Below are 13,155 nucleotides of genomic sequence, written 5' to 3'. Positions count from 1 at the left end.
CTAGGATCTCTGGATCACGCCAATGGGTATTTACCCAAAGAATACAAGGACACTAATTCAAAGGGATGCATGCACCCCTATGATGATAGCAGCATTATTTATAATACCCAAACTATGGAAGCAGCCCTAGTGTCCATTGATTGATGAATGGGTAGAGAAGAAATATATATACAGTGGAATGTTATTCAGCCATAAGAACGAATGAAATCTTTCCATTTGCAACAACATGGGTGGAGCTACAGAGTATAATGCTAAGCAAAATAAGTTAGGAAAAGACATATACCATATGATTTCACACATATTTGGAATTTAAGAAACAAAACAAGCGAAGGGGAAAAATAAGAGAGGAAGAGACAAATCAAGAAATGGACTCAATTATAGAGAATAAGCTGATGGAGGAGAGAAGGGTGGGAGGGTGGGTGAAATAGATGATGGGGGTTACAAAGTGCGCTTGGGGTGAGCACTCGGTGATGTTGGGAGGTGTTGGATCACTGTATTGTACACCTGAACCTAACAGAACACTATTAGCTAACTGGAACTAAAATAAAAGCCTAAAAAAATGATTTCTTTATATTGATTGACTACACTTAACACTTGAAAGTAGACCAAGGCTTGAAATGTGTTCATATCGTGTCATTAGGTTCACTAATTTTCATGTATGTAGCTTTTTAAAAATAATGTGATTATTAATGAAAAGTGTGTTACCTAAAAAGAAGCACTGAAATGTCTTATTTATATATTTTTTTTAGTTGGATCACCGTTATAATGAATTCAAACTTCGTGCAATTATGTCTGAACATAAAAAAACAATCACAGCTATCTCTTGGTGTCCACATAACCCTGATGTGTTTGCAAGTGGCAGTACCGATAATTTAGTGATCATTTGGAATGTTGCAGAACAAAAAGTCGTTGCTAAGCTCGACAATACAAAAGGTATATTTGTAACTGGGGTTTATTTTACTAAATGAAATTTTTTTATTTTTATTTTTATTTTTTTAGATTTTTAAAATTTATTTGACAGAGAGAGAGACAGCGAGAGAGGGAACACGAGCAGGGGGAGTGGGAGAGGGAGAAGCAGGCTTCCCGTGGAGCAGGGAGCCCGATGCGGGGCTCGGTACCAGGACCCTGGGACCATGACCCGAGCCGAAGGCAGACGTTTAAAAACTGAGCCACCCAGGTGCCCCAACATATTTTATTTTAATAAGCAAATATTTTATTTAAATTAGCTCAGGTTTTAAAGTACTGCTTTTCAAACTTTCCAGTGCAAATCTATGTAAGAAATTTCATATCTTGACTCATTGTACATATATATAAAACTGAAACAAAATTTCATGAAATATTTATACTTAGTACACCAATCAGTTAAAAACGGTCAATACCAAATGATTTCATTAATATGTAAATATAACAAAAATTCTCAAAATAAATATATAAATAATTGGTACAATTTTCTTAATGAGACAATTGGTCTAGCCTGTTCATTACTCTATTCCAATCTGAAACATACACTGACAGTGTTACGCATGTAATCAGGGCCCTGCTGAGTTGGTTTCTCTCCTTTATTTTTAACTGGGTCAAGATAGAAGTCCTAGTTCACACAAGTAGGTCTTAGTGAATTGAATATTATTACACTCTTTCTAGCTAGCCTCTTACCCCATGATAATGATGAAGGTACCATTTTTCTGTTTTAGATGTCACAATAATTCAGTCCCTTTTTTTTAAAGATTTATTTATTTATTTATTCATGAGAGACAGAGAGAGAGAGAGAAGCAGAGGGAGAAGCAGGCTCCCCGCGGAGCAGGGAGCCTGATGCGGGACTCGATCCCAGGACCCCTGGATCATGACCTGAGCCGAAGGCAGACGTTCAACCATCTGAGCCACCCAGGTGCCCAGTTCAGTCCCTTTTTCAGTGCCAGGGGTGTCTCAGTTATTAATTACGATTTTACGAGCTCCTGCTGGATGTGTTTTTCATGGGCAGTTGTTCCTGTAACAATTACTGGTTATAACTTTGAGACAGAACGCTAAGATGTGACAGTCTCGCTAACTTTATTTTGTTCAGTTTCTTTATAATGTTCTTTTCAGTATGTAGCAACAATATTGAGAATTCATAGGCAATTATATGTCAGTCTTGCTTCCCAGATAATAATAATGCCTTTTGGAACCTTTGGATATGCTCAGTATACTTAGTACATTTCTTTTTCCTTGTCTTTTCAAGTTTAGGTCATTAGGAATGTTGAAAATACCAGTAAAATAAACCAATTTTGTTATATAACTTTCATCTTAAAAAAAATATTTGCCAAACAAGGTTAATTTTTCAACTAGAAAAATGTGAATCTCATTCCCAAGCTCATATAACCTGCTGCTTATTTTCACTTGCAACAACCACTGAGCTTCAGTATTAGTGTGTAGTTTACTCCAATCTCTGAGCAAAAATATTTTTAAAGTCAACTTTATTCAGTGAGCTTCCATTAATGTAATGGTTTTCCTTAAGGTTTTCAATACATCAATGAAAAAAAGCCAAAATACTTTTGGTACAAGGCTTTGTGATGTGTAAACAGCAATTGATAGCCTCAACCAAGATTTTTCATGTTTTTCTAGTCATACCTGTTTCTCTACCAATCACAAATCCTACAGGTTTTTCCACTATTGCTTTTAACAGTCAATAGTACATTTTCTCAATGCTTTATATTCAGCTTTATGTGAAATTAATTTTAGGTAACACAGTAAATACTCCTTAAATGCTACATGATATCCTTGTTCTTATGAAGTTGTCACACAAAATCTATACTAGACTATAACTGCATAGTAACATTTTCTAAAAGTTATGGTAGGTACAGATTAGACAGTATATTATTGTGTTATCACCTAGTTTATCAACTGATTTGTCATCAAACACCATATGCATCACATCTTTTCATAATGGAAGAGTTTTTTATTCATTAGCTGTGTGCACCATAGCTTTTTTTGCCACAGAGGATACAATTAGATAAGACTTTTTCATTCGCTGAATCATTGAACATTATATCAAAAACTAATGATGTACTATACCTTGACTAATTGAATTTAAATTAAAAAATAGCTAAATCCTAAAAAAGGCTTTTTCATTAGCATTTGTAGAATTATTAAATAATTATGCTAACAGTTTTGATCACTTTTACATATTTTTCCTCTCCTTATGTATTTTCCTTTCCTTTGAAAATTTTCAGAGGCTTCACAATAAGTTCTTCATGCCATTTCTAAATATCTTCTTAATTTGAAAATTGAAAGCTATATTTGCAAAAAAATTACAAATATTTTGGTTATTTTCATTGTAAGTAATTCCCTTTGAAATGTCTTAGATTCTGTTTCTTCTTTTCAGAATCCAGCTTAAGCAAAGTAGAAATTTGCATTTAGTCAACCTTTTTTAAAAATCAATATTAGAACTTGAACTTGCCTCTGTATTTTATATTTCATTCTGTTTTCCACAGTAATAAAAATTTTATTTAAAATAAGTATTTGTTTAAATGTAAAATGTTAAAATTATCATAAGGTTGAAAAATATCACACTTGATAATATCCTTTCAGAAAAAACACCCCAAAACATTGTTCCCAATGGATAATAGTACTACCTACCCATCTTACAATATTTTGGGGAGAATTAAATGAGTTGATATTTTATAGAGTTCTTAGAAGTACTTAGAAATAATAAACCATTCTAGAAGCCTTTTCTGTTTCAACTATATGACATTGTTTCTGGTCCCTTCTCTTCCTTGCTGCCTCTCTGGAAACATGCATCAGAGAGCCCGCGTTCTAGTGGCTTTCTTCAGGTGTGCGATGGTAGTTTGACCCATTCAGGGTATCTCATCCCTTATTGGGAAATTCTACTTCTGTTAATGTATTCTAAAACCACACATTTTTTTAAAGTTTTTTTTTTTTTTTTTTATTTGACAGAGAGATAGAGAGAGAGCATAAGTAGGCAGAACGGCAGGCGGAGGCAGAGGGAGAAGCAGGCTCCCCGCTGAGCAGGGAGCTCTATGCAGGGCTTGATCCCAGGACCCTGGGATCATGACCCGAGCCGAAGGCAGCAGCTTAACCGACTGAGCCACCCAGGTGCCCACCACATCAGCTTTTTATTGGTCTTATTCATGGACTCATTCATTCCTTCTGTAAATATTTATGGAGTTACCATTTTATGTCAGGCCCTGAACTAGGCGTTAGGCTTCTGGTTTCTGCCTCTTGGAGCATTAAGGACACAAATTGAATGTACTGTCAATGAACAACTTTCAACTCTGTATCTTTGTTTATAGCACTTCCTCTTCCTGGGAAATACTACTTATCCCATACGTTAAACTCTGCTGCTTCCTCAAAGTATAATTCAAATCCAGCTTCTTTCCAGGACAGTTGCCCAACAGTTCACAAATCTTTCTGTATGTCACAATCATTTGGAAAACCTTGTTTTTGTTTTTAAGATTTTATTTATTTGACAGAGAGAGAGCACGAGCACAAGAAGGGGAAGCAGGAAGAGGGAGAGGCAGGCTCCCTGCTGAGTAAAGAGCCTGATGAGGGGCTCGATCCCAGGACCCCGGGATCATGACCTGAGCCGAAGGCAGAGGCTTAACCAACTGAGCCACCCAGGCGCTCCTGGAAAACCTTGTTACAAATAGATTCCTGGGCCCTAATTCCATATGATCTGATATGCATATTCAGTTTGCTGATTCTGATGCATTTGTTTAAAGTATCTGTGTTGGGAGATTCATAATCTCTGTCTTGAGTTATAAATTTACCGTGACACTTATTTTATATATGATTTATTTGATCACAGTAATAGGGGAATACAATTAACTTTTGTATGTCTTCTATAGTTTAAAAAGGTCTTTTACATGCATTATTATATTTCCTTTCTTAATATTCATGTGGAATATGTGTCCAGCCACTTTTGGTTATATCCATTTTATAGATGAGAAGACAGGTTTAAGAGATAAAATTACTTGTTTAGTTCATCTGAAGCAGCACTAAGATTTGAATCTAAACCCTGATAAAACATAGATTGTAGCATTAATTTTACTGTTATTAAACCCCTTTAGTTGCATTTCACTTTTCATTTATATAATCCTTAGCTTCCCAAGATATTATATTTATATCTTATAGTTAAGATCCTTTGAAGCAGGAATTGTATACCATATTAACTTGTATACTGAGAATGCCTACGAGTCTACACAAAAACTCAGTAAGAATTTATTGCTTTCCTATGTAGTTTCTGAAAGAAAAAACTGTGTAAATGTCTGCATCTATGAAGCATATAATAATTAGTAGTTTTAAACCTAATGAGGTACTTTTCCTTTCATTATGGAAGCACCCTACATATGTTGCCTGTCGTCTTTAGGGTCACTTTATAAGTCCGACTCCCAGCTAGGAAGGTAGTAATATTTTTTTAAATGACAAGCCTGTTCTTTAAGTTGCTTTAGAAATGTGCAGTGGAAATACTATTTAATGGTATATCTTCTTTCTCACGGCTCTATTACGTATCTGTATTTTATTTCTTCTAGGGATGCCTGCCTCTCTTAGCTGGTGCTGGAATGCAGGTGACGCCGTGGCATTTGTTTCCCACAGAGGACCACTATTCATTTGGACCGTCTCAGGCCCAGAGAGTGGGGTGACTGTGCACAAGGAAGCACATGGCTTCTTGTCTGATATCTCTGTATTCAGATGGCACACCCAGAAAAAGGGAAAAGTTGTATTTGGTCATATTGATGGAAGTCTGTCAATTTTTCAGCCAGGTAAGAATTTAATTTAGTCAAGTTTCTTTTTCTTACCTTATGTAATTTCTTGTTTACACAGCATACAGCCAAAGTTCACAGTATTTTAATTTTAATATAATAGTTGTGCAAATAATATCCAGCACCATGAAGTAAGTTTTATTGTAATATATTTAACTCAGCTGTGCAGATTGTACTTTGAGTTAACCCAAATCCAGTCATTTGCCCCATATTTTTACTTTAAGTCAATTGTTTATTTCTGTACATTTACTCAGAAAATGACCTGAATGAATAAGGACATACAGCAGAGGAATATGATGACTTACTAATACTACTCAAAAATATTTTCCCACCTGCTTGTAAAATACCATTGTGATGCCATAGGTCCTTAGCAAAGACTTTGAACTTGAGATAGAAAGGAACAATAAATCTTTGGATTCTTCCATCAGTTAATTAATCTAGCTGAATGAACGGGTCTGAGGAACTAATTTATGTTTATTTTTTCAATTTAAACAATGATAAAATGTGTAATGGGGAAATCTGAAAATTACCAGAATAGCTCTCCACTCAAAAGTAGTATGGCTACCGTTTGAAAAACATGCTTTTAGCCATCTGGCATCTCTGTTGATGTATGTGACTCCTGACTTGCTAGATAGATGGATAAAAGTGCTTTTTAGGACTAAGATCACTACTTTCACAAAATGTATCACATCCAATTTATCTGAAACTAATAGAAGAAAAAAGAAATTGAAGTTGAACAAAAGAAATTATAAAAATTTGAATAAATATTTCTTTCTAACGTTAAAAAAATGATATATATGATAATTATATTATGTGGAATTTCAGAAACAAGGCAGAGGATCTTAGGGGAAGAGAGGAAAAAATGAAACAAGATGAAACCAGAGACTGAGACAAACCTTAAGAGACTCTTAATCTCAGGAAACAAACAAACTGAGGGTTGCTGGCGAGGTGGGGGGTGGGAGGGATGGGGTGGCTGGGTGATGGACACTGGGGAGGGTATGTGCTATGGTGAGCGCTGTGAATTGTGTAAGACTGATGAATCACAGACCTGTACCCCAGAAACAAATAATACATTATATGTTAATTTAAAAAATATGTCAAAGGTGATGGGATATCACTCCCTGATTATATTATGTAGTAAAGATGAAGAGATTTTTTTCAGATGTAAAAATAAAATGATATATAAAACACTGATATTTTGGTGCCATTTTATCTCAAATACCTTTCAAACAGGATCTACTGTTTTACTTCTTAAAGAAAGATAATAATTAGACTTCTTTGCCACCTCCCCTCTGCTCTTTGCACGTATACCTGTTGCTCCTTCTGGTTATACTAATGCAACCTGGGGAGAGTTTTATCTGTTTGTTTTAAGTTGGAGTGGGGAGGGATCTGTGCTTGTTTTCCACTTCATTTGGATTTGTTGTCTCAGACACCCCCACCCAATCGGTTCTGTCCTCTGCATTGGAAGAAAATTCTGTAAAGTTGGTCATTAGGCTCATGGTTAAGTGACCTCATTCACAGACTTTCTCTGTTTGATCTGGTGCATACCACTTCTTTTCCCTCCTGAGCTCTTGATCGACAGCAGTCTTCCCCAGTCCCGGGGCGGGGGGGGGGGGGGGGGGGGGGGGGGAATTTAGGGACAGTCAGGATGGCTGTGTGCTGTGTGGTCCCTCCTCTGGAGGAGGGGGAGGAACCAACCTCCTCTCTGCAGTCTGGGGGTGTAACCAGATCTTGTTAGGGACTCGCCACTACTCCCCAGCCAGCCTGCACCCTGAGGTTTCATAAGGATTGTGATACTTTATTTTTGAGGAGTCTGTGTGCTGCTGAGCTCTCAAGAGGATAATGAGGAGTGTGCACTTACTTTGGTCCAAATTTCATTCTAGATATTATTCATATTTCATAATTTGTCACTGTGACCATCTCTTTTTCATTGACTATGGCTTTCTTTTTTTGCTTTATTATCATTAGGCATTTTTTAAGTAGGTATTTTTGAATGTGTTAAGTCCTAAGACATTGAGACATTGTATCATATATCTAAAATATAAAACATTGAGACATTTTATGCTTATTCTGGCATTGAAAGGATAGGGAGGCATAAAGACCTCCTTTGCCCTCCCTTTTGTGGGTTTAAGTCAGAGTGGAATGTATAATATTTCAACATCTGGCCTGTGACTTCCAGAAGAGGCCATCATTTTCCCATAACTCATCTTCCAGTTATTAAATGAAGTAGTTTGTGCATCTCTACCTGTATCATCAAGTGTTATTTTTCTGGACCCACACATGGATTCATTTACTAGGGCTTACCCTAACAAAGTTCCACATACTGGGTGGCTTAGATCAACAGATGTGCTGTCTTGCAGTTCTAGAGACCAGAAATACGAAATCAAGGTGTCAGCAAGGCCCTCTGAAGGCAACAGACCTGTCTCTTAGCTTCTGGTCATTCCTTAGCTCGTGGCAGCCTAGCATCAGTTTTCACATGGCATTCTCCCTGTGTACATGCAGGTCTCTGTGTCCAAATTTCTCTTTTTTATAAGGACAGTCATGCTGGATTATGGTTCACCCTCATGACGTCATCTTAATTTATCATCTGCAAATACCCTATTTCCAAATAAAGTCACATTCACAGATCCTTGGAGGTTGGGACTTCAACATCTTTTGGGGGGATACAATTCAACCCATAACAACCCCGTACAGACTTGTTGGCCTCATTTATTCCATAGGATGTTTAGCAATGAATATATACAAAACATTAGGAAAGGTATAATCCTGCCATGTTTTTCCTTTTGCATATACATGAGCTAACGGGTCATAAAGGAAATACTACTTTTTATTCTGATGTTACATTCTGCATTGTGAGTTTGAAGCTTTGAGACTGTTAGCATTAATACTGATGTTATACTTTTTACTTTTCCTAAGGAGTGGTCACCTTTAAATTCTTAATGACTTACTGGCACAACAGATTATTCTATCTCTATGTAACAAGATAGAATTTATATCCTCCAGGTTCTTGCAGGAGACTAAGACCTCAAGCTCTCTGCTGTCTGGTCTTTATCTCTCTAGAGAAAAAAAGGAAATATTCACGGAGGTGATGTTGCTGGCTTTTATGCCTTCTCCCTTTCAGTCTGAAAAGCACCACTTTATTCTATATTTATGTATTGGATTTTCATGTAAAAATTCACAAATAGAGGATTCTAGAGCCAAATTCATTAGAAAACTGCTCTAGCTATTTAAAATTATAGTTTTGGACAAAGCTAGGTCATCAGAAATTTTTTTTATCTTCATAATAGAAATGTTTTCATTGAATTGACTTTGGTGTTATTCCAAGGATGTGCATTAGTCAAATTTGCATGGTTTTATTTTAGAAATGTTGATGATATTCCCTGTGTAATACTGCGTTCCCTTTTTGAAAACAACACGGGAGACCTGTATTTTTGGTCTCAGTTCTGGGAAAAGTGTTTCTCCTGAGCACATTTTTTTTTTTTTTGTCTTTTTGTTTTATTTTTTTCCTATGGACACGGTGAGTTATGTAACCTTTCATGATTTTTTTCTTCTTTGCTTTGGCCACTGGTTTCAAAATCAAAATTTGAATAGCTATGTGGATTATATGCTACCTCATTATTTCATTTTAATTTATTTTTTATTTTTTTTTCATTATTTCATTTTTAAACCCCAATTTTCCCTTGCCCTGGTTTTTGGTTATGTTTTTTTGGTTTGGTTTTTTGTTTTAAATTTTATTTATTTATTTAAAAGAGAGAGCAGATAGAGAATGCATAGAAGGTGGGGAGGGGCAAAGGGTGAGGGAGAAGCAGACACCCCGCTGAGCAGGGAGCCTGATGTGGGACTCGTTCCATGACCCCAGGATCACGACCTGAGCCAAAGGCAGACCTTAACCAACTGAGCCACCCAGGCGCCCCTAGTTTTTGTTTTTTATGCAGAAATTATCAACCTTACCTTCTTATTGACTTACTCTTCTCAAATGCTTCTGTTGTATCTGACAACACAAGTTGCCTGATATTTGTATAATAAAATAGAGGTGCCTCTCTCTCTCACTATGTCTGTCTCTCTCTCTCAAATAAATAAAATCTAAAGAATTTTTTTTCAAAAGAAAAAATAAAATAGAACATAAATAAAAAGAAATAATATAAAATAATGAAAGTATTATCAGCTGTTCTAATGGTTGGCTGTAAAATTTTATAGATTTAGTTTTCTATTTTTTATAATAAAAATGTTGGTACTAGACAGAACAGAAAACAGTGACTGTAATTCATAATCATTTTGACAAAGCATGGGCTTTCAAGCAACATGATTTAGATACCATAGCATTTGCATTGCAGATTTTCCCACGTTTGTGTTGGTGTTGTTTTTATTTTTTTTCACATTCTGGGATATTTTTCATAAACCACTGATGTTAACTGGCACATGCAAATATCTGAAAATTACTTAAGAAATAGCTTTAGTGTAACTTAGGTTGATCATTTTTCTGTCTCTCTCTGACTTGTAATGATTTGCTATATTAATATTACTGTTTGTTAGATCAAATAGCAATTTAGCAGATGCTTATTTTGGGAAAGAAGAAGCAAACTTTTCTCGATGACGATTTCAAAAATTTGATAAAGCCAAATAAAAGAAACATCACATGTACCTTCTATGATTTTACATGCAAAAATTCTAAATAAAATGTAAGATCAACATCATAAAGAATAATGTATTCTGACAAATTTAATTCCAACCCAGAAACTGTAAGGTTTTCAGTTCATTTTATAAGTAGCTTATATATCCAAGGAAATTTATTTTTTTGCTTCTATAATCTGATATGTTGAAAAACAGTAAGTAATGGTGATATTACAGAAGGAGCTATGGTATCTGTCAGTTGGGTTATTGTTTCATAAACACTTCGGGTGGCATTTATAATCCTCAGGAGGAGCTGGGTCTGTGAAGACTGTGGTGTCTGAACACCGTTGTCTTGCTGCCTTTCCTTGGAATGGGAGGCCAGCTAATTGGAGCCCCGTGTAATGTATCAGCAGAAGCATTTTTTTCCCCATTGCCAGTTGTGTCTAAATTTGGAAGGAACAAGAGGGTTGTTTGATAATCCTTCGCTTCATTTAATTCCACATGTTTTATGTCCCTATTTTTCTGGCCGCCTTATTTGTACTGGTTGTCGGGAGTGAGTTATACTTATGAGCACTGCTGTGATGCATGCGGAAGGGGGGACCGTAAATATTGACATGCTGCTTATAACAGGCCTCACTGTTCTTAGCACTTGAAGTGACTAACTCACTCTTTTACAAAACTCTACGAGCTAAGTATTGTTATGTTCTTCATTATACAAATAAAACACTGAGCCCACAAAGATTCAGCGTCTTGTCCAAGAGCACAGAGCTAGTTGGTGGTGGAACGAGGCTGTGCACCCAGGCAGTCGGCTGCAAAGTCTGTGCTTTTGACCACAACAGGATGTTCCTCTTGGTAAGCACTTCCCTATCCCCACACTGCTGCAGCTCGGTGGAAATTGTAGTTGATGACATGATCATGGGTATTGTTTATGTGCGTCTTTTTCTTTTGGCATTTCAGTAACAAATAAGAGAAACATTTAGGGCACCAGAGATGGCCAGAGCAGAGCAGTTCAGTCTGACTTTCATCTCGTCCCCCTGCACTCCTGTGTCACTTAGGACCTCTGCACACAAAGGCCAAATCTCTGTTCCCAGTACTCTCAGAGACCAGGGCTGTGCAAAGAGGAAATTACTACAACCTCAGTTGTTGATTTTCTTTTGAGCATTTTGTTTAAAATCTTTTTCTTTATATTTTAATAGGTAATAAAAGTCAGAAACATGTTCTGAGACCTGAATCTCTTGAAGGGACAGATGAGGAAGATCCAGTGACAGCCCTGGAATGGGACCCACTGTCTACTGATTATCTCCTTGTGGCTAATATGCATTTCGGAATTCGCCTGCTAGATTCGGAATCACTTTATTGCATAACAACATTTAATTTTCCCAGTGCAGCAGCTTCTGTTCAGTGCTTGGCCTGGGTTCCCAGTGCTCCTGGGATGTTTGTAACTGGGGGTAAGTTTACCCTATTCCCCAAAGTTTTAAATACGTGTTTATTCTCTGAGTCAGGGAAGTTACAGTCTTTTATTGGTTAATTTTGTATAAAATGTATTAATACCCAATATTATCATTTATTGTAGTAAATGCCTAGTTTACTTTTATTTATACTGTATGTCATTAACATAATGACAAATAAATATGACATTAAGTCCCAGTTTTCCAGGTTTCTGGTTATAAATTGGACTGTATTCTGTATGTGCACACATGTGCTCAGGTTTTTGTGTTTGTGTGTAGAAGACAGAGATAACTCAGTTTCAGTCATGGAAGGATGACGGTAAAAGTACTAACTAGAACAACAGTTGATCTAGATGGGAGCTCTTTTAGCCTCACTGATAGTTTGGACAGTCAGTGACCATGAGTACCTAGATAGACCAGGGCCTTTTCAATCTAAATTGGAAATGAAAGTGGGGTGTATCATCATGGCTTGAAAGGAAGCTCCTTCTTGGTTTCCCAGTCATGAGACGATTAGTAAAACTAAGAACTGGCAGGGGATGGGAAGATAAGGGCACTTAAGCGAGTAATTAGAAATTAAATAACTCCTTCTACTGGTTTCTTAGGATGCAGGAGAGAGGTCTCTGAAAAACTGAGTACTTTCAGCTACTGTATAAATACTTCCCGTGTTTGCTTCATTTGAAATAACAGAGTCTTTATCCTCACAACTGTCTTGAAGAAATTCTTTACTTCTTTAAGCGCTTACATTAGGCATGGATGTAGATGGAGTCTTACATATCTTAATTGCCTGTCATTTTGTACGATATAGTTAATGACAGGCATGAACATTTAAAATATATTATCATTATTCCTGAGTTAAAATTCACATGCCATAAAACTCAGCATTTTGTTTTTGCTTTTTAAAGATTTTATTTATTAGAGAGAGCACAAGCAGGGGTAGTGGCAGGCAGAGGCAGAGGGAGAAGCAGGCTCCCCGCAGAGCAGGGGGAGCCTGATGTGGGGCTCGATCCCAGGACCCTGGGATCATGACCTGAGCCGAAGGCAGACGCTTAACGACTGAGCCACCCAGGCGCCCAAAACTTTGAAGCATATGGTTCAGTGGTGTCTGTAGTCACAAAGGTGTACAACCATCACCATGACCTCACTGTGGGACATTTTGTCATGCCCCCAGTAGACTCGGTAGCTGGTAGCAGTCACTCTTCATGAACCCCTCTCCACAGCCCCAAGCGCACACGTGTGTGTATTTAACTGCTAACCTACATTCTATTTCTGTGGATGTACCTAGGCTGGACGTTCCATAGAAATGAAATCATTCAGTACAGGTGTCTGACCATAAAGTTTTC

At 36.8% G+C, this 13,155-nt stretch overlaps 1 protein-coding gene across 7 annotated transcripts in view; it reads left to right on the top strand.

Annotated features, from left to right (window-relative positions):
* Positions 1–13,155, top strand: part of WDR17 (WD repeat domain 17) — a 102,391-nt gene that overhangs the window by 38,093 nt on the left and 51,143 nt on the right. For 6 of the 7 annotated variants that reach the window (XM_027598869.2, XM_027598874.2, XM_027598872.2 and 3 more), the window contains 3 exons: positions 750–933; positions 5,526–5,756; positions 11,564–11,815. In XM_027598869.2, the coding sequence (XP_027454670.1) occupies positions 750–933; positions 5,526–5,756; positions 11,564–11,815 (667 nt within the window). The remainder of the gene's footprint in view (positions 1–749; positions 934–5,525; positions 5,757–11,563; positions 11,816–13,155) is intronic. The other variant, XM_027598875.2, reaches the window with a different exon arrangement.

The sequence above is a fragment of the Zalophus californianus genome, chromosome 2, assembly GCF_009762305.2.
Source record: "Zalophus californianus isolate mZalCal1 chromosome 2, mZalCal1.pri.v2, whole genome shotgun sequence".
In the NCBI taxonomy this organism is placed as follows: Eukaryota; Metazoa; Chordata; class Mammalia; order Carnivora; family Otariidae; genus Zalophus; species Zalophus californianus.
This window is presented reverse-complemented; position numbering and strand designations above follow the sequence as displayed.